Here is a 21,548-nt window from a genome sequence, read left to right on the forward strand (position 1 = left end):
TTTTCAGGTGGATTGTATGTCCAAGAGCAACATGCATCACAGAAGAGAAATAAGAGCGAAGAGGCGATAGCAGGGACTCTGCATTAATAGATTAGGTTTCTTTACCGTTTCCCACAACGCCAAACAGTAGTCATTCTTGCTTTGCCTTTGTTGGTGTTTCTAACTTGGAAACCTTTATCTCCATACAGTCAAGTGGGTGGGGAAAGGAGGAAAAATTATTTTTGTTTGATAATTGACTAAGACTGAAATTATTACTCGATAGAACTATTCAGGTGATGCTGGCTTCAGCAGTGTATGTGCCAAGTGGACAATTTCTGCCTGAACTGGTCTAACATGAATAACAATCTATAACGCAGAGTTATACAAATGATTATAACTTTACGGTTTAAACCATTGCCTCTGAACTCTATAATCATCCATTTGCTAAAAAAATGCAGAAACAACTCAAATTGTGTGATGGAGTAATGCACCCCAAATATAAACCAGATTGCAACTCCGATATCTCAGTAATTTAAAAAAAAAAAAAATTGTGGTTCAAAATAAGAGTTTTCAAACACACTTAGCATTAGCCTAACTTTGCTCTCATTGCAGTCAATGATAAAATTCCCATTGACTTCTGTAGGAGCAGTTAGGCCGCAGGTTGCCCACCACTGACCTATCAGGGTAATTAATCTCTGAGCCGTGAGATGTTTCGCTGACGTTGACCGTCCGCAGGCACGGCTCCCCACAGCTCCCAGTAGCTCCAGTTCACTGTTCGCGGCCAGTGGGAGCTGGGGGAAGCGTTAGGCCGCAGGGACGCGCTGGCTGCTGCTTCCCGCAGCTCCCGTTGGCTGGGAATGGCGAACCACAGCCACTGGGAGCTGCAGGGGGCCGTGCCTGTGGACGGTCAACATCAGCAAAATGTATCAGCTCGCAATCAGATTACCCTGATGGGCTGCAGGTTGCCCACCACTAAGTTCTGCCAGTGTAGAGCACTTTTGAAAATCCAGTCCCAGTATATATTTTTTTACCTTAATTTCCAATTTCTTGACTTTAAAATGTTTTGAGTTTTTAAAACAATTCACCATTCTAATTATGGTTTTAAATTAATACATTTATATTTACAAACATAAATCTACTTTAACAATTATTATCTGGATGGGAATGGTTATTCATAGAAGATCATAGGAACTGGCTGCATCCATTTCTCTCTCCCTTGTATGGATAAAAATACCATGTTTTTTTCTGTTGGAATTGTTCATATATTTAGACTGCAATATTAATAAGAGTTATTATGGTGCAGATAAAAGATGCTGCGTATTTCTATAAGAGAAGCCAATGCTACCGAGATGCATCCAGATGTTATGAACAAATCCAGGAGTTTGATCTTGCGCTTAAGATGTGTTGCCATGAGGAACTGTATGAGGAAGCAGCTATTTTGGTGGAAAGGTATGTTTGTAAAGAGGATGCTGCAGAGGAAAAAGTCTCCTTTCTTCCTTGTGCTGCTTGAGCATATTAAAGTAGGTTCTCCACAGATTTTGACAAGGTTTTTAATTGGTGACATTACTTTTGCATCAAGATTAAATTCATTTGGTTTATGAGAACTCCCACCAGCTTGAACTGTGAGAGAGAACTTGATTTTTTCCCAGGACTTAGTTCACTCCCTTAACGTCAGCCATGTCAAGTCTTCAGTTCTCCATCTGGACTGGTCTCCTCAACTAGATCCCTAAGGCCGATATCCCAAAGATTCAAGAAAACAACAGATTCATTAACCTTAATGTGGTCCCCTTGTGAGCATACATTATGATAGATTGCTCACAACGGGTATGTCTAAACAGGGATAAAAGACCCTCCACTCTTGCAGGGTCCCAGAATTTGGGCTGCAGCCTGAGCCTGAATTTCTACACAGCAATTTTTCAGCCCCGGAGACAGCGAGCCCTGTGAGTCCAAGTCAGCTGACCAGGTCAGTTGCAGGTTTCTTATCCCTGTGTAGACATAGCCTTAATGAGAAAATTCAATGTTTTGTTTTCTCCTCAATGTCCAGGCCTTTTTTACGGCACACAATTCAAACTCTGCTCTGAAGACAGAATTAATTTCTTCATGGGATTTTTTTATGCTGCTCATCTCTATAAATGTCTGAGTGCTTCAGAAATATTAGGGAATTTATCGTCACAACATTCCTGTAAGACCAGGAAGTGGTATTTTTCCCATTTTTACAGATGGGAAACTGAGGCATGGAGATTACGGTCAAAAGCATCCATTCGTTTTGAGTTCCAAATCTGAGATGATTTGGACCTTTATTTTTCAGAGTATTTATCATTCTGTAGCACTTCATATGTTCAAAGCTCAACTCCCAAAGACTTCAATTGCTGCTGTGAGTTCTCTTAGCACTTCTGCGAGTCAGACACCAGGGTCTCAAGTCAGGCACCCAGAAAATGAGGAGTACATAGCTACCACCTCTGAAGTTTGGTTTAAGTGACTTGCTAGCATCATGTAGAAACGGTTTAGCTGAGGCAGGGAAAAAATCCAATTCTCCAGGGTAGATTCAACTGTGGGATCATCCTTTCTCTTCCTGCAATCTCTTGCGTCATTCACTACACACATTCCAGCTTTGCAAGTTATGAATCAGGGGTCCTAAAGACAACAACCTCCTTCACTATACAACCCTGATTAATTCCCAGAGCAGGACTGTGCACTGAATGACATAGGGGTCTTGTGGAAAACACAATATACAGTCATGTTATTGAGTGCCAAATTAAGCTTGCACAGGTAAGCTTAATTCTTGCTTTTCCTTACTTTTAGTGATTGACTTTGCAACATTGATGACATAAATTGAACACAAAAACCTATGTTAAAATTTCTAGCTTTTTTTTTTAAAAGCAAACCGAAAAAACAAATTCTATCATGTGGCATCATATTGATACCACATAGAATCTTTAGATCCACCACACAGACTTCTGTCTGTTAAGCTAACAGAGTAACTGATAGCAATAGGAGATTGTTATCCTCTATAAAGACTAGAGAGAAAGGGAGCACTTTGCTGATGGGTTTCACAGATATTTGCTGATAGCAGAGGAATGGTGAGATGTATGAAGGCTCTGGAGGGGAGTATGCTCTACTTGGCACAGACCTTCCTGTCCCATCCCTCTAACCTGCCCTTGTCATAGTCCTGTCTTTTCCCCAGCCTGCCTTTCGTCACAGTCCATTTTTCTCATCTAGCCATGCCCAGTCGCCGCCACTCAGGCTTCTCATCCCGGTCCCCACCTCCTTGCCAAGCAACTTCTAGTCTTACCCCTTCATATTACCAGTCCCAGCTTCCCACAACTCCCCGTCTCCTTGCCCATCCAGTTCCCCCTTCTCTTGGCTCCTCATCCAGTCTGTCTCTCTCCACCACCTTGGCCTCTACTTACCCATCCCCACTGTCTCCCACTCCCAAACTCTCTCCGTGGTCTCCTTGTTATCTCAGATTCCACCTCTTTCCCTGGCTCCTCAACAGATATGACTCCCCTTCACCTCTCCTCACCCCACTGGTTCTCATTCCCAGTCTCTTTCCTCAGCCAGTCCCAGTGTTCTCCCTCACTCCCCCGGGCTCCTTATTTGACCAGTCTTTCCTCCCACCCCCACCCCACACACATCTGCTATCTCAGAGTCCTTTTTTACCATTTCTCTTCCCAGCTCCCAGTCCCAGTCTCTTTGCCCAACCTGTCACAGCCCCTCCTCCCACCTCATATATTGGGACTCCCAGTCCCAATATTCCTCTCCCCTCACCTCCCAACCTCTAGACTAGTCTCTCCCCTTTACCAGGGACCTTGTCCCTACCACCCACTCCTCGGCAGGTCCAGTTCTTCTTTCCGGTGCATCTGAGTAAGGCAGTTTTCTCCTCCTGCTGGGCTCAGACAACATGGAAGAGTTACTGAGAGCTCAGGGAAGATGGGTTATCTGCTGTCAGTTTAGGTGCCCAGGCCCCTAACTGCAATTGCAGGGAAAGTCCTGCTCAGCCCTGGGCAGGAGCATGCCCAATGTGGACAGAATCTTTGGGGAATTTAGCAGCTAAACTTGATGAAATCCTCTATGCATGTCTGAACTGCAATTTTTCATAACTTGGTTTATAACTGTCCTCTCGGAACTATGCCCCAGTTTGAGCCCCTTCCTGTACCCCAAACCTCTCATCCCCAGCCCTACCCAAGAGCCTTCACCTTCAGCCAGAGCCCTCATCCACCCCAGCCCCGAGCTTCCTCCCACGCTCTGAACCCCTCAGTCCCACCCCCGCCACACATCATCTCCATATTGGTGCACATAACAAAATTAATTCCGCATATGGATGTAAAAAATTAGAGGGAACACTGATGGTGGGGACACTAGACCTTTTCAAAATAAAAGGTTTTCCGGGATGTTTTAGCATGGACAAAACATATTTTTCCCCAGCTTTGCTCTTGGAAATGATTGAACCTTTTTGGCTGAAATTTTCAAATAAAATTCAACCTGAATCAGATACCCAGCATGAAAAATTTCAGCCCAAATGCTTAAAGTTTGGCAGAATTATGAGCAACTGAAAACAGGGTCTTACGATGGGAAGTATTGGGCAACCTTCATGGATACGTAGATAGCAAGGCCAGAAGGTACTATTGAGATTATTTAATCTGACCTCTTATATAACACAGACCATAGAACTCCCCCAAAATAGTTATTAGAGCATATCTTTTAGAAGAAAATCCCATCTAAAATGTGCTAGTGATGGACCTTAATAGGCAGTGCTGCCTAGAACTAGCTCCACCTAGAACCATAGGGTTAGAAGGGACCTCAGGGTCATCTAATTTAGCCCCCTACCAAGATGCAGGATTTGTTGTCTAAACCATCCAAGATGGCTATCCAGCCTCCTTTTGAAATCCTCCAGTGAAGGAGCTTCCACAGTTTAATTCAACAATTTAAAACTTCAGAGTAAAGTATATATGTTCCTCAAACAGCATAGTAAATGGTCATATTCTGTATGACACAGCATGAAATCTTATGTTTATATAATGTGGTAATTTGGAAAATAACTCTTATTACCACTGTACGTGGGAAGTTTTTTTTTTTTTTTTAAAGAATAGCATTTACCAAATGTATAGAAATAGTTTGATTCAAAATTGGAATTCTTAAAATTATTTTTAATATCTAATGCTTTATTTGAAATCAACCTTGCAAAATCATTTATGCAAATTTACCATCCCAGGCACAAAATCTACTCCTCCACTCTTACCATGAAAAAAATGATAATGAAAAGCTAATGATGACTTACTCACCTGTCAAAAAACATTACTTTGCCCTCGGTGAGTGGGCTTGAAAAGACTATTGCAAGGTTGAAGTTTGGCTATGAAACAAGTTTATTAATTTATTGACATCATATAACAGTAATTGACCATTAGCTGAATGTCAGAACTAATTTTGAAAAAGGTACCTTGATCTGCCACTCAGAAGCAAGAAATGGGGGAGAGATTTATGTACCGTACTATGGCGCACATGTATTCTGTTAATCATAAAGTGATCAGTGATTGATGTAAGCTTTTGTTTGGATTTACCAAGTTTGACCCCTGAAGAATATTTGATAATGTGAGGGTCTTAGTCTCAAAATTCTGACTGTTCATGTAGCAGATTCATAATTATCATATGTATCTTAATAGGAGTTCATACCCGCTGTGTTTTGAATGACTTTAATCTTACTTTCATCATCATTTTAAAGTAGTATGTAGCAAGACCCACTGACATTCTGAGCTTCTAATCTGATTCCTGATTGAAATTTTAGTGGTCTTAATTCAGACAGCTTTAAATTGGTAATGAAATGATCTGTAGATTTTTTTTTTAAAGTACTGTGATAATTTTTCATATCTTTGAGACCTCTCATCATTATGCACAATATTTGAAGTGCCCCTGGAGAGGACCTGACTAGCACAGAGTTATTACCTTGCTCGACATTGTGTGATCTTTTTAAAAAATGCTAGATTGTGTCTGTCTGATTTATTTATATATGGTAGTAATGTGACATTGATGTATCTTTATTCCAGATATGAAGAAATACTAAGGGCGAAAAGACAACCAGTTTCCAAACTCTCATACTCTGCAAACCAGTTTTATTTGGAAGCATCTGCAAAATACTTGCGTGAAAACAAAACCAAGGAAATGATGGCAGTCCTCTCCAGACTTGACACCGAGGACCAGCTTGTATTCTTGAAATCACGCAAGTGCTTGGCCCAAGCAGCAGACTTGTTGAGGAGGGAGGGTCGACAGGAAGAGGCTGCTATGCTGATGAAACAGCATGGGTTTGTGCTGGAAGCAGCCAAGCTCACTACCAAAAAGGAATTTCGAGCATCATGTCTGCTTGCTGCAGTCCGTTTCAGCATAACTGGCTGTTCAGAATTGGAGAACAGAGACACCATCCTGGAAGAAGCCTTAGAGCTTTGTAAGCAAACAAATCAAAAATCCAGCATTGCTGAGGCAACTTTTCTGCAGGGAGTTCTAAAGAAAGATTTTAGAAAGCTTGAAGAGGCCTTCTACAAGTTCTTGCCTTTGAATCATTGTGCTGGTGTGGTGGAAGCCCTCTTTGAATCAACCCACTGTGAACCAAAAAGCCAGGGCATCTTTTTTCTGGCACCTTGTGGTTTAGAGGCCCTTCTAAATCTGTTCAGAGCTCTCCAAAAAGCAGCCACCAATGCTGAGAAAGAAATGGTCAAGTCATGTTTTGATTATTTTGGGATTTTGCCCATAGATGGCAATGTTTGCCAGGTGTCTCAAAATGAAGCTGGACATATTCTTCAGTTCTTGCCAGATAATCCTATTCTGAAAGAGAAGAAAACTAAAGATCACTTCATTGTAGGCATGGAAGAGGTAAAGTCTGCACTGAATAAGCACTTCTTAAGCAGGCTGTGTTCAATTACATGCAGTATACTTGAGCAGAGTTACCCTGATATTTGCATGAAGTTCATTGCTGGCTTGAAGTGTGAGGATAAAACCTGCAAAGATTTCCATAGACCTTTGTTGCGTCATGAGGCAAAGTCTATACTTCAGTGTAAAATGCATCTGGCAGCAATAAATGGACTGTTGTTACAGGCCAAGAGAGTATTCCCAAAAGAGCTGTTGCATGAATTTAATGACATTGATGAAATTTTGACTGCGGATAAATATATATTATGCAAATCCCTATTAGATTTTGTTTTCCCGAAACATTTCCATCTGAGAGTGGTGTCTGAAAACCCAAAGGCATGCAAAGATATCTTGGGACTCCATCAGTTTTCTAAACCCTGTAGGATGGTGTTGAAGGAGTACATCATATTTCAGTTTAAAAGTGAAAATGCCATAAACAGAAGAGAATCAACCGACTTGTGGCTCAGGGCAATGCAAGTTTTCATCTTGTCTTCCAGTTATCCTGAAGAATTTGAGAAGCTCCTTGCTAAGGAGGAAGATGATTATAATAAAGAACTGAAGTTATTAGAAGCTAAAAAATATAAAAAGGAGGAAAGAGGCAGAGGAGGAAGACCCAAAGGGGTAGATGGCAGATATGGCATGTTGATACCTGATAAATATTCTGGAAATGCAGAAAACACACACTTATGTTTCATTCGACTTCTTGAAAATTCGCTAGAGCAGCTCTATGTTTACAGAAACCCAGAAGACTGTAAATGGATGTTTTTCCGTTTTATGAATGTCCTGGTGAAGAAATGCATTGAACCTCTGATTCCTAGCATAGGAAATACAGTGATGTTGCTGGAATTCCAGTATATTCTCTGTTGTGCTGTCCTGATGCGCCTCTGCAAGAACATTACTCTGTGTCTTCCAAAAAGTTACATCGCTCTCTTTCATTACTGGGAGTTTTTGTTCAGAAAAAAAGACCAGAAGAAAGAGATTAGAGACATGTTTTCCATTATACAGGAGTACAAACCAAAGGACACAAATGAGGCTGTGAAGGAGTTCAAATTTCATCTCCTTTATGTTGCAAAAGTTTTGTGCGGCGCTAAAAACAGTAATTTCAATGTTCTTCTTGATGCTTTCAGGGATCCTGATTGCATTACGTCAGGGGAAGCAGAGCGTACAATGGTGTTATGCTTAGTGATGTTAGTGAATGCTGATCAAGTGCTTAGTCCTAGATGTAAATCCCTTTTACATGAACACTTTCCTGAAATCAAGTCAAAGTTAATAAATATGAAAAAAGATTGTCCATCCAAAGTGCCTGAAAGATTGGTTAAGATTGTGGAACGCGTGAATGACGCTGTAGATGTGAGGAAAATAGCAGAAGGCCTGCAGGAGCTGCTGATTGAACGAGATGAGGAGTACTTAGCTGACTGCCACTGGAAGTGGGACACTATGTATGCCAAAGGAGCAAGTATACGGGGCATCTTTTATGAGCAAGTTAACCTAGACAGAATTGAATCACATTTGGATCCTTTGGAATATTTTGAGGAGCCAGAAACGGAACTTGAAAGGGATCTCTATGTGGAAGAGAGAGAGGATCCACTAACAGCCATAGCATCCATAAAGCAACAGAAACAACAGCAGAAAGCTCATGCTAAGCGGAAATTGTGGCGTTTGTTTCTTTTAGCCTATTATTGCATAAAATGGAGGAGGAACTCGTGTTCAAAAACAGATCCCATTGGGATGGAAATGAAAGAATTGGTGTCAGGAATCTTTAAAAAAGCAGATATCGACCGAACACAATGTGACCTCTGTGGAGTCAAATTTATTCAGGGTCCTGAAAACTACTTTATCCAGAAAGAAGACTTAGAGAGAGAAACTTCTGAAGCTGTGACACCAACAGAGACTGATCCAGGAGAAAAGGAGAGCATAGAAAGGAGTGAAACTGTTGTGGCGAGTGAGACTTATGTAAAGCACAGACACCTGGATGAGCACAGAAATAAATACACTGCCTACCAGAATTATTTTGAATTTTTCAAAAGAAATGTGGATCCAAAATTACGTGAAGGGTTAGATATAGTGGACACAATTGAACAAAATACCTGGATCACAAGTCACTTGATATTTAAAGAACATTCCAATGTGGTGCAAAGAAAAATTCAAGAGAACATAAAGAAGATTTCTGATATAGTAGAGGACATCTATAAGAGAAAGGCTTGGGCTGATGGTAAGACTTCTTTTTGTTGTGTTGCCTATGATGCCATCTCATCATTGCTTGTAGCTTGAATGGTCTTGTATTTTAGGTTCCTCCAACACTTGAATGATGTGACACATAACTGAGGAAAATGTGTTGCTCAACAATATGAGCTAAGTATGCGAGTATCTATACATATTTTTGTGCAGCAGTAATATAGGCCCTGATTTCTTCTTTTACTTATTCTGATTTTCAGTGGAAGTACTCCTGATTTATTCTAGTGCAAGTGAATGGAGAATCAGGCCCATATTGTTAGTCTGCTTGTAAAGAAAGATCTACAGTGCCTCTCAGTTTTTGCCAAACAAAGCGAGTTAAAATTAAGGATGCTATTGACATTCATATTTTATTTATTTAAATTTTATATTTAATGAACAGAGAGTATTTAAATAGTACAATCAGCACATAAAATGAGTAGTCTAATAGGGTCTCAAGTTCAGCTCTTTGTTAAAGTCTTTTTTTATAGTTTAGATACATGATCAGGTGCTGCTGTCATGCTTCTGTGGCAGTTTCTAACTTGTCTGAAGTGTACTCCTAGAAACACCTCTAAGGTTATGTCTATACTGAGAAGTTTTAGGAACTCTTCAGCTCTTGGTATAGCAGCTCTACTGGTGCTAGCAAGATGGGAGCACTGGTGTTAGGGTAGTGTCCAGGTTAGACTGTGCTTTGAGTAAGAACACCTGCAGTTAGTCTACACTTGCACCCCCAGAGTGCTAGCTACACTGATGCTAGACCGATGTTGGGAGCATTACTAAAGATCCTCAGTGTGGACAAGGCAAAAAAGTAATGCTAACAGTGACTGAACAGGAGTTGCATTAAGTTTTATGTCTTAGGAAATAAATATGTTACAAATATTATTTCACATTTGTTTACCATATATTTGATGTTTTGCACTGTTTCTGGCAAGGAAAAATAAAATTAGTAATGAGTGGGTGGATGATCTAGGAACAGAATAGAATGGACTAATTGCTCCTAGGAAAAAACTAGCACCTTAAACCAAAACTGTGCCATTAACTCTAGACCAGCCTTCAAAAGTGTCATGACAGTTCATCAACCATGGCATAACATCCACTTGTCTAAGGTGACTTATAATGAAAAAACAAACGATATTTCACTCACCCATCAAAAAAACCCTACTTGCTGTGATGAATAGAATTTTGCAAGGCTGTCATAAGCCTGTGTTCACCAGTGTGTTACGTAAGTCTTATGTTACTCCTCTCATGGGAATGTTATACAGTTTGGAAAATTTCTATATACAGACTGTAGTAAGAGGCCCTGAAACATAAACCCCTGTATCAGAGGCCTGGTCTGAGGCCTAAAGCCTGAACCAAAGTACTTCCAGGCATTGCTAAGCAAAGCTGGGCTATGAGCCAGAGGCAGGCCCTAACTGCAGAACTTGGCAAGAAAAAGGCTCCTAGAAAGCACACGCTAATAATATAAGTAGTAATAAGAGGAACGGGTGGCAAGATGGCACCTGGACATCCCGATATGAGGACACTTCACAAAGATAACAAGGAACAGCCAGGTGCATCCCAAAGACAGAGTCAAAAGGACAGCATGATGGACAGATGTGTTTATTTGAACCAACATGATCAAAGGGGGAGACAGCACCCTAATGAGTCAAGGGGCTGTACCTCAATATGTCAGTAGGGATGAGTGATCTGTCCTGCAACTGTGTAAAAATAGGTCCCGGAGCGCATATCTTTGTCCAGCCTAGGAGGCAGTGGAGTGTCCCGCTACTGACTGAGCTGAGCCCATTGCCAGGGGGCACACATTCGTAGTATGTCCTGTAGAGTCTACAGGGAACTATTACTGTGCTTCGTTTGACAATAAACCTGGTCGGGTGCCTTCGTACCTTACTAGTCTGTGGTCTTTGGGGGGTCTCTTGGGGTCTGCTGTGTCAGCTATCTGCGCAGAACTGGGGCAGCACACAGAGGGAACATGCACGCAGCCGACTGTTGTCATCGTCGAACCAGAGCAGAGCACCTCACTGGTAGCTACCGACAACACATACAAAGATATAAAGTGCATAAAGTCAGTTTATTACACATGCTGTGGGCTTGCCTCTCTGTCACCTTACATTGGAGAAAGTTGCTGATTTTTATTTAGAACAAACCATACTCAAATTTCACTGAGCTTTTTTACACTTACTAGATAATAAAATAAACAAATATAAAATTAATATACACAATCTTTGCAGTAGCAGAGAGATGTATTGCTATGTGCACTGGAAATACAAACATCTCTTATTGCTGCAGATTTTGGCTGACCAATGTCAACATTTTTCCTCTGTGGGAAAGCATCATACAGAACCAGAGAAAAGCTGAAGATTTCACTTTAATTTGGGAGTCCTTTATTTCAAGTCTTGGTTAGTTAATGGACCCTGACATGTTTTGACTTCTGTTTTAACATAATTAAGTAGTAGGCCACATCGTCAGCTAGCATAAGTAAGCATAGCTCCACTGAAGTCAACACAGGTTTGCTACTGTTCCCAAAGAAACAGCTGTCATCGATTATTTGTCTAAAGTCATCTGCCAACTAGAGTACTTCTGTTCAGTGAAAATCCTGATTATTATTATTATTATTATGCTAATTATTCACATACCTAATTGTTAATGGTAGATTTAGCTGCATGATCTCGGTACCTGTTATCTGTTTTTCCATCCTGGAGGAAACTTTACAAACAAGTTTATATTTTGCGTCTGAAGTTTTGTTTTTTCTTTGAAGGTGTTCTTGTTAAGTCTGTAATATTACAGTTCATTAAACAAGTGCAACAATACATTTGTAGTGTATTGTGCCTGAACCTGTAGAGTTTTAGGGGATTGAGGAGGGAATTCAAGGAATCTTCTCGTTTGCCCTCTGCGCAGAGCTAGCCATAATGTTGATGGGGAGTTCAGGCTCTGCATGGCCTTTCTAAAAGGGACAGGGAGAGGGTGTGGCTGTGACCCTCCCCCTCTGTCTGGCAGAATTGATTGATGGGGAGAGGAGTGCATGCTCTATCCTCTTCCATGGTGGTATCTCTCCCCTACATCATGTACTTCTGGAAGTCCCCAGGAAGAATTCTTGTTGATTCAGACAAAATCCTTCCTAGAGTTTTCAGTGCAACGTAGTCATAGAATCATAGAATATCAGGGTTGGATAGTCCTATAACACCTTTCCTTTAGTCACTATCCACCTCTCCAAGTCACTGTCCAGCCCTCAGATAATAAGCATGATCTTTTAACAATTTATCTATTTCAGCTGAAGAAATAATGACCAAGCCTGTCAGCAGTTTATCCGTTAATCTTGGTGATGCTCGTAAGTGGCTGAAGAACACTGAGTCACATATGGTAAAGGAGGAAGGTATGTCATCAAATTATACAAGTCTCCATATCCACAGAAAATGTGTGGTTATATTTTAATTTGAAGATACTCACCTTCTAGGTTTTATCAAGGCCACAACCATTATTGCATAGCCAAAGAGGACTGAGTAGGCTGTGTATGCAGGTAGTGGTGGTTCAGGTGCACTGTTCAGAATATAACAAATAACTGTGGAAAAGGGAAGGGAAATGGAACCTTCTTCACCAAAGACTAGGACATTTGTTTCTCAGAACTTTACAGCATCAGTATGTTTTTTGGACTGGTATCTGTATAACCCCAAGTTCTTAGGTCAGTGGTTTCTAATAGGACTGATTAACCATTTTTTTTTTTACATGTTCTGTTTTCATCTGGGTACAGGACAGAAGAAAGACAAGTCAAAGGAAAACAAAAAGACCCCTACATGTAAAATATTCTTTCTATAAGACATCATGATTTGCACATGTACCTTAATCCATCACAACACTTAAGCATAAGCTTAATGTTAATCATGGAAGTAGTTCTACTAACTTCCTTGGGAGTACTTTGGTGCTTAAAATTAAGCATGTACCTAAGTGTTGGATTAGAGCAATAATAATTATGTCGAGAAAGAAGGCAATATCCAGTAATAAAGCTTCTTGAATCTCATGTTTTTCTAGTCTAAAGCTGTGGTTTTAGACCATTGATTTTGGTCACAATTGCATATCATATTATCCTCTGACAATACAAAGAAAGAGATAATTAAAACATAGTATGAGTGAGCTCTTAGTTCTACAAACAGCATTAAAGCCTTATTCTTGCTCTCTTTTGAAGTCAGTGGGGAAAGGCTTACTGACTGCAGGAGTAGCAGAATCGGGTCCTGAATGTCCACCATTAACAGGAGGAATCCAAGGGAGAAATAAGTACTCTGACACACAGATTAGCCATTAAGACATGATCTTCTGTTCACGTAAAAACTTAAGAGGAAAAATACTTTATTAAAAAGAAGTCATGATCAGTAATAAAATTAAGTCTTCAGTGCAAGAGGTATATCAAAGCAACAGAGACTGTAATGTTCATACAAAAAAAAGACTTGTGACTGGTTCATTGGTTGAAGCTATGAGTCTACTCAAGAAAGGTGATTATTTTAACGCTTAGGTTACGATGCTTTTGTTCTTAATTTTGCTATCATAAATGTAAATATGCAAGAGGAACCTGCTAAGAAACTATTGCTGCTAGGAGAGTTTTCAGAGAAACTTTGCCTCTCCCCCCATGTTTAGCTTTAATAGTGGTATTTCATTAACTTGATTTTATTTATTTGGTTGTAAATGTTTTTATTACATAAGATTGGTTCACCAGTTCATCCTTATTTAGCAACACACTTTAGCACATACTTATGTCTTATTGAAGTCAGTTGGTCTTAAGTACAAGTTCCATACCACCTTGTGCTTAAGTGCTTTGTTGAATTGGGGCCTGAATAGGAAATGGCCATAGTGTGTTTTTTTGTCATGCCTTTAGGAAAAGAAAGTTTCAATCTTATATCCTTTTGAACAATTTATTGTTTTTTCTTTTAAAATAGGTTTTGCAGATGATAAAGACTTTGAAAATGAAGGACAGGATGAAATGGCAGCCTTTGAAGAACTATTCCCTAAGAAGTCTTCAAGAAAAAAGGGAAAACGTAGAAAATAATAATTTTTAAAGTATGCAGATAGCTTTTCACCCTGAACCACTGTAATTTCGGAATAAAATTGTTAAAGGCTTTAAAAGATAAAATATAACGGGATAGGGACAGCAAGGGGGAAAATGTGAAAAATACCAGCAAAGATTTTTACTTCTGATTGTTTTTAATCCTTTGTGGGGGAACAGTGACCTATCTGCTTGTAGTTATTTTATATATTTATGTACTGTTTTAAAAATTAAACTGTGACAGGACAAACTTTAGGCAGAACCAAATGGGCAACTCAAAAGTGACAAACGCCAGCATGTAACTTAGGTCATGTCTACACTAGCAAGCTTACAGTGGCACCGATGCAGCTGTAAAATCGCTCGTGTGGCTGCTTTATGCCGATGGGCTAGAGCTCTCCTGTCAGCATAATTGAACCACTGCCGATCAGCAGCAGCTATGTTGGCGGGAAAGTGTCTCCCACCGACATACAGCTGTCTGTACCGGTGTTTGTCAGTGTAACTTACGTTGCTCAGAGGGATGGGTTTTTTACATTCCTGAGTGACATAAGTTAAACCGACAAAAGTGCTAGTGTAGACATAGCCTTATGAATTAGAAATGAGCCAGTGGAAAGAATAGCACTTTTCTGCCTCTACGCAGGGGTATTTCCCCACTTATTCCTTTTCCTGCTTTTAATTTGCATCTTTACCATCCTGCTAAGCTCCTTTTTTGTCCTCTCCCCCCCACCCCCACCCTGCGGAGGATTTTAATATCTTTTTTTGGACTGTCAAAGACCACTTGTCCCTGGAGGACATGGTTTCAAACAGCCATTGTGAACTAGCCAGCCACTGAGCGCTCCCATGTTTGGAGGAACTTAAATCTTCTTGGGGGAACTTGCAATATCTCTTCTACTTAATTCCAGAGTCAGGAATGGTAAGTACAGAGAGTTCTAAACACATTTGTGTGTGTGTGTGTATTCTGTCACCATTGTATACATCTCTAATTAGATATGGACAAGAAGTCTTTTTTCTATTTGTTCTTGGTTTGATTATGCTCTGTACATATAAAAACATATGATGATTCTTTAAAGTTAAAGATTGTTTATACATTTTACTTATTTTATAGGCTTGACTTGCCAAAAAAAAATCTTTACGTGTAGTACATTTTATAAAACCAACAAGATTGATGTTGTAGCCTGATGTCTCATTTTTTTAAATTGCTGTGCAAGGGCCATATAGGACTGCTCACATGCAAAAGAGCTGCAGGATTTGGGCCGACATGCAGAATGTGTAGTGCTGCTCACCACCACTGCAGTTTCTGGCAGGTCACATCTCCATTATATTATTTTAGGATGTTTTTGTATTTTTAATGAATGTGTTACTATGTGGCTGAGATACTTAGTTTTGAAAAGGTAGCTATTTTGTTTTCACATATCAAATTGTTTTAGTCATTACCAGACCCGTCAAGAGAAATTTGGGGCCCTGATGCACAGTGTTCATGAACCCTCTCCCATTCCACTTTGTTTACAGAGACATTAGAGTTTTTTGCAGGGTGGGCACTGACCTTGGGGGCCCTGATACAGTTGTCCCTCTGTTTTTTCCCATCACCCACCCTGGTAGCTACCCACACATTTTTCTCTGGGCCCCTGGTCCCATTGTTTTGGAAATTGGATGCACTGCATTGCTAAAAGCAAAACATCAGTGTGGACCTGTGCAGTATGGGCAGCAATAATATCCATCTGTCAAGTACCAACCACCCATCCATCACAAGAAGAAAAAATGATTATCCAATGGCATTTTCAACGTGCTCTATTAAATGAGTGGATCGGTCTCATTTTGATTTTTCCCAGGTGGTGTCCACATCCCATCAGACAGTATCATAGTTGGCAACTTGGGTATGGTCATGAAAACTGATCTACTCGCTCTGTTCTAAGCGTGGTACATCCAGGTGAAGGTGCCGTAGTGGTGGAGTTGGGAGAAAATCTGTCATTGCCTGTACCCTGCGTGCTCCTTCTTTAGCTTCCAGGGCTGTAAATCTGGTTAGTGCAAGTGCACAGCTAGTAACCTTAAAGGGTGTTTTGTTTTCTTCTTCGCTCCCCCATCCCTGCCAAACAAACAGGAATATTAACATTTTAAAGCCTATATTCCTGAAACATTGAAGTCAAGTGTTTAAATACTCTTGAGTCAAAGAATAAAAAAGGTAAAATACTCAGTAAATTCTCAGCCTTTCTTGGCTATTTTGCACATACTGCATGTTGAAATTTCAGTCAGTGAATTTTTTTGAAATGTGTACTTTAAGATTTTGGTTTTTGTTGTTAATTGTAAACTATAAATATACAGGAGGGTCATGCAAACATTACTCCAAGAACCTTAACTGTTGAATTTCTTGACTTGTGTTTAAATTCTTGACTTTAATGTTAGCTAAACAGTTTTTTTGTATTTTAGTTACATTTCATATTTGAAAAGCCCTTCACATTGATATTAAGTTATTACATATATAGTGGCCTTCACTTTAGTGAAAAAGTCATTCATTTAGGTGTTTTTTCCCATAAAAAGCATTGAAAAACAAGTGAAATTACTGTAAGAGACCAAAAAGTTGACACAAATATAACAAAAGCAAAAACTTAAGCTTCAAAGCCAAATTTAGAACTTCATCCATAGTCCCCTTGTGCAGGGACTTCAGATTCCTTGTGTAGATCCATCTATGCAAAAGAAATTACCAGTAAATGCTAATGAATCCACACAAAAAGTCTGACTCCAGTTTTGGGTCAGAGTTGCTGGATGGAACCTGTCTCCGCAGTGAGCTGAATTCAAACCGCTCCTTAAAGTCTCTGAAGTACACATTCAGATTTCAAAACCCCCACTCACACTCCCACACAACCCTGCCTACAAATTCAGGAGTGTCTGGATCCAGAGTTTGGCTCCACTCAAATAGAGACAGGAAATCTGGGTCCGAAGATCAAATCTCGGTGCTTGGCTTGAGCCTATGTTTGGTGTGCATAAATTCTTCCCCTCCCACCGCCATTCTCTTTGAATAAAAAAACCCTCTGTTCATGAACCCTATCCTAATGTGTGATTAATGCATTGAAGTTACAGTTCATCCAAATCTCTCTCGATTTATTTGATTATTTAGTGTAATGTTCCTGCATCTCAGGGCCCGGGGCGTCCCCTTTGGCAGTGGAGAATCAGCCTCACGGCTGGTTAGTTTCTCGGAGGTTCTGGCTTGAGGCTGTACAACTGAGCAGATCAACCATCTGTAGCTCAGGCCTGGCTGAGCAAATCAACAGTCAGTGGTTCAGGCCTTCTGGGTTAAGGGTTAGCGCTCATCCAGCCCTGAGTGCGGGTATGGGGACTTGGGTCCATCCTGCTCTACTGGGTCCCAATCCAGGGCCCTAGAAATGACAGGTTATCTCATCACCAGGTTGACAGGAGGATGGGGTTGTCACCCTCCATAGCTGCTCGTGGGCTCTTCTGGTAGTTTGGCTCCCTAAGAAGGACGACTAACTCCTTCCCTGATCTGGCTCCAACTGAGCTGCGGGGCCCTGTGCTTATGCTTCTTGCCCTGCTCTGCCCCCACCCTTCCTGCCAGGGGGAAGGAGTTGGATTAGCTGAGCCCAACAGGGTGAGTTTAACCTGCTCTGTGCTGGAATGCGGCCACTGTGCTGCATTACATTAGAAATCTACAGTGCTTATGGTGTTGAGTAATGCCTTTGACTCAAAGGAATGAGTAAACTGTAAAACGAGGGCTTTGCTATACACAAGTAACATGTCTCAAAGACCGTCTCTTCAGTTATATATATTGTGCCTCAATACTGGATACAAGCTGTCACACTGATCCACTCACCTCTGCCTTAAAAGACTTCCCAAAACCCCCAAACTTGACTTCATCTCCTTAGTGATATAAAGCTACATCTGACTGAAAAGGAAGAAGAGACAATTCCTGCTGTTGGAAGAAAGATCCCTGGTCCAACTATATGAAAGATGTAAAGTAACTGCCTCTCCAAAATTCAAGCTCCCCAAAGAGAGAAGAAAACCTTATCCTCTTACAGCAGTTCCATACGTCTGGGTGCAGGTTGTGCCCATCCTTCCCATCCTTTTTCACTTTATTCTGGTCTTCTACCCTCCTCTCTGGAAAATATCTTTTAAAATATTTTGTAAGGGCTTGTCTACGGGTTAGTTAGTGCACAGCAAGCTGGGGTATAAATCTGCAGTGCTGCCACGCAATAAGTCGCCTTGTGGACCCTGCTACTGCAGTTTCAAAAAGCAGTGCTTCGAAGCGCACTGTGAAACTTTCAGTGCATGGTAGCAGGATGCACGCAGCAGGCTACATTAATACCTTGGCTTGCCGCACACAAAGTCTCCATGTGGACAAGCCCTCGGGTTCTGTTCAAAACTATATTACTACTACTAATTTGCTTTTATAGGCCCTAAACTAGCATAAAGTTTCAGCAGGTGCTTAATTTTAAGCATTTGAGTTGTCTTATTCAGTGCTTTTCATTTTCATCAAATATTATCTCCATATTATGAAGAACTGAGGCCACAAGAAGTTAAGTGGCTTGCCCAAGGTCACAGTGATTCTGTGGGAGAGCTACTAATGGATCTCTCAAGTTCACGCTTTTTCAAAGATCTAATTCTCCATCTAAGAGATGAATGCTTTAGCTACACTCAGAAAAACAGACTGTATCCAACAGAAGCCTATGTTGTAATATCTGACTGCATCATTATCAAGGTGAAAAGAAGGGTTTTTTTTTACTTCTCACTGAAAATGTCAGTGGGAGGAAATGGCAATAAAACAGATTTTATTTCCATATATCATAAAAGATTCCCCCCTACTAGTAAATCATAGAATCATAGAATATCAGGGTTGGAAGGGACCCCAGAAGGTCATCTAGTCCAACCCCCTGCTCAAAGCAGGACCAATTCCCAGTTAAATCATCCCAGCCAGGGCTTTGTCAAGCCTGACCTTAAAAACCTCTAAGGAAGGAGATTCTACCACCTCCCTAGGTAACGCATTCCAGTGTTTCACCACCCTCTTAGTGAAAAAGTTTTTCCTAATATCCAATCTAAACCTCCCCCACTGCAACTTGAGACCATTACTCCTCGTTCTGTCATCTGCTACCATTGAGAACAGTCTAGAGCCATCCTCTTTGGAACCCCCTTTCAGGTAGTTGAAAGCAGCTATCAAATCCCCCCTCATTCTTCTCTTCTGCAGGCTAAACAATCCCAGCTCCCTCAGCCTCTCCTCATAACTCATGTGTTCCAGTCCCCTAATCATTTTTGTTGCCCTTCGCTGGACTCTCTCCAATTTATTCACATCCTTCTTGAAGTGTGGGGCCCAAAACTGGACACAGTACTCCAGATGAGGCCTCACCAATGTCGAATAGAGGGGAACGATCACGTCCCTCGATCTGCTCGCTATGCCCCTACTTATACATCCCAAAATGCCATTGGCCTTCTTGGCAACAAGGGCACACTGCTGACTCATATCCAGCTTCTCGTCCACTGTCACCCCTAGGTCCTTTTCCGCAGAACTGCTGCCTAGCCATTCGGTCCCTAGTCTGTAGCTGTGCATTGGGTTCTTCCGTCCTAAGTGCAGGACCCTGCACTTATCCTTATTGAACCTCATCAGATTCCTTTTGGCCCAATCTTCCAATTGGTCTAGGTCCTTCTGTATCCTATCCCTCCCCTCCAGCGTATCTACCACTCCTCCCTTTGATCTTTGATGTTACTTATTCAAAAGCATTTTGAAGCACATTTTTCTTAAGGAAGAGCACTACAAAGCTCTCCTGCAAAGACACTCTCTGTGTACGTGGAACCTGAGGTATAATCTGACCCCTTACCTTTTCCGTTAGTACCTACACATCTGCACTTGGACTTCACAAAATACATCACTGTCTGGCACTGTAATGGATCTACAGCATCTCATATGTTCAGGCTTTAATTTCATTTATAAAATTTTTGGAAAATCCCTTAATACAATGTTGCACAGCACCTACACGTCTCTACTTGGTTGATTGTTTTTGGTACCATGGATCCTCGTGGATACTGCATTTGAGGCTGGATAAATAGTACCCCTGTGATCAACATGGATTTGCAAATAAAAAAATGGGATTTACATCTTTCACTTGTGGGGGGGGGAGGGTTTATCTATTTTTCTTATGGGCTTGAGAAATACAGTTTAAGCATCTTCCACATGCCAGCTAAGGGACAATATGAGTGGCTGAAAGATCTTCCAGAAGTGCTAGCTTTTGAGGTTAACTCCAGCAAGTACTACTGAATATTTGGCTGGCTTCACATAAATAAGGATGGCAGATACAGAATGCACTCTTTGGTGAGGTGAGCATGGGTGGCTTGGATCAGCAGCAGAGAGGTGGTTTGCTCAGGTTTAACGAGTCTCAAATTCAGCAACCCTTGAAAGGAAATGTCCTGCTCCTAGATCTCAGGGTTGATTAGCTGGATGTAAGGATAGTAGATCTGTTTATCTTAACTCTGAGGGTAAGACACAAAGGATCCATGTCTGTCCTGTTGCAGACTGCAAGAATAGTTGAATATAAGACCTTAAAGACACTTAAATTAGGACACTAGTTAGGGAAGTAGGCATTAACTTGCTAGAAATTAAATTGTTCTGCCTTTTCTACACTTCATTTAAAGCCTTCCCTGTATTTATTTCCAAGGACTGTTTCTTCGATATGCTATTCTATTTACTTTTGAAAGTCTGGTTTGCTTTTACTCTGTAACTATACTCAGGCCAACATTGTCAAAAGTGGGTGTCTAAAGTAAGGCATGGCCCAATACAACTGGCCTGATTTTTCAGACAGGCTGAGCACCTGCATCTCTGATTACAAAGAAATACTCAGCCCCTTTAATAGTCATGCCATTAACTTGGGTGCCTGACTTTAGGCACCCGTGTTTGAAATGATGGGACTTAAATATCTGTATATCTATATCTTGTGATTTCTTTATCTCTGAAGCAGTAACAGACTAAGTTGGGGGGAGAATCTAAAAGCAAAAGTGACTAGCTCCAAGCCACACTACTAACAATCTTAAACTTGGTCTACACACACAGTTGCACTGGTTTAACTAAAGGTTAAAATGATTTCGTTAAAGCATGTCCACAAAGTAGCAATGATTTAATTGGTTTAGCTTAATTTGGTTATTCTTTGGCACATGACCGGTCTCCTGAAGTCCCGTCCCTGGAGCCTGCTGCCCAAACCCCTCCCCCTAAGGGAAAAACTCACCTTGCTCCTGCAGCATTGTGCCCCACCTCTCTCCAGAAGCGGTGCAGGGCGGTGCATCTAAGAGCAACAAGGAGGGACGAGGAGGGGCCGATGCTTTTTCCCTTATCACCGCCTAGGAGACTGCTGTGGCTGCACGAAAAGCCTCTGATGGCCACATTTGAGAAATGTTGTTCTAAATGTTGTTAGACTATAACACATCTCTATGCTTTTATGTGGGTGGG

The 21,548-nt window shown here is 41.0% G+C and overlaps 1 protein-coding gene across 10 annotated transcripts in view; it reads left to right on the top strand.

Annotated features, from left to right (window-relative positions):
• TRANK1 (tetratricopeptide repeat and ankyrin repeat containing 1) overlaps positions 1–15,251 on the top strand; it is a 92,837-nt gene extending 77,586 nt beyond the window's left edge. For all 10 annotated transcript variants that reach the window (XM_078851719.1, XM_073332988.2, XM_073332987.2 and 7 more), the window contains 4 exons: positions 1,283–1,428; positions 6,021–9,088; positions 12,353–12,454; positions 14,007–15,251. In XM_078851719.1, coding sequence (XP_078707845.1) covers positions 1,283–1,428; positions 6,021–9,088; positions 12,353–12,454; positions 14,007–14,116 — 3,426 coding nt within the window. In that variant the 3' untranslated portion in view covers positions 14,117–15,251. The remainder of the gene's footprint in view (positions 1–1,282; positions 1,429–6,020; positions 9,089–12,352; positions 12,455–14,006) is intronic.
• Positions 15,252–21,548: the final 6,297 nt, after the last annotated feature.

The sequence above is a fragment of the Lepidochelys kempii genome, chromosome 2 (genome assembly GCF_965140285.1).
Source record: "Lepidochelys kempii isolate rLepKem1 chromosome 2, rLepKem1.hap1, whole genome shotgun sequence".
Classification (NCBI taxonomy): Eukaryota; Metazoa; Chordata; order Testudines; family Cheloniidae; genus Lepidochelys; species Lepidochelys kempii.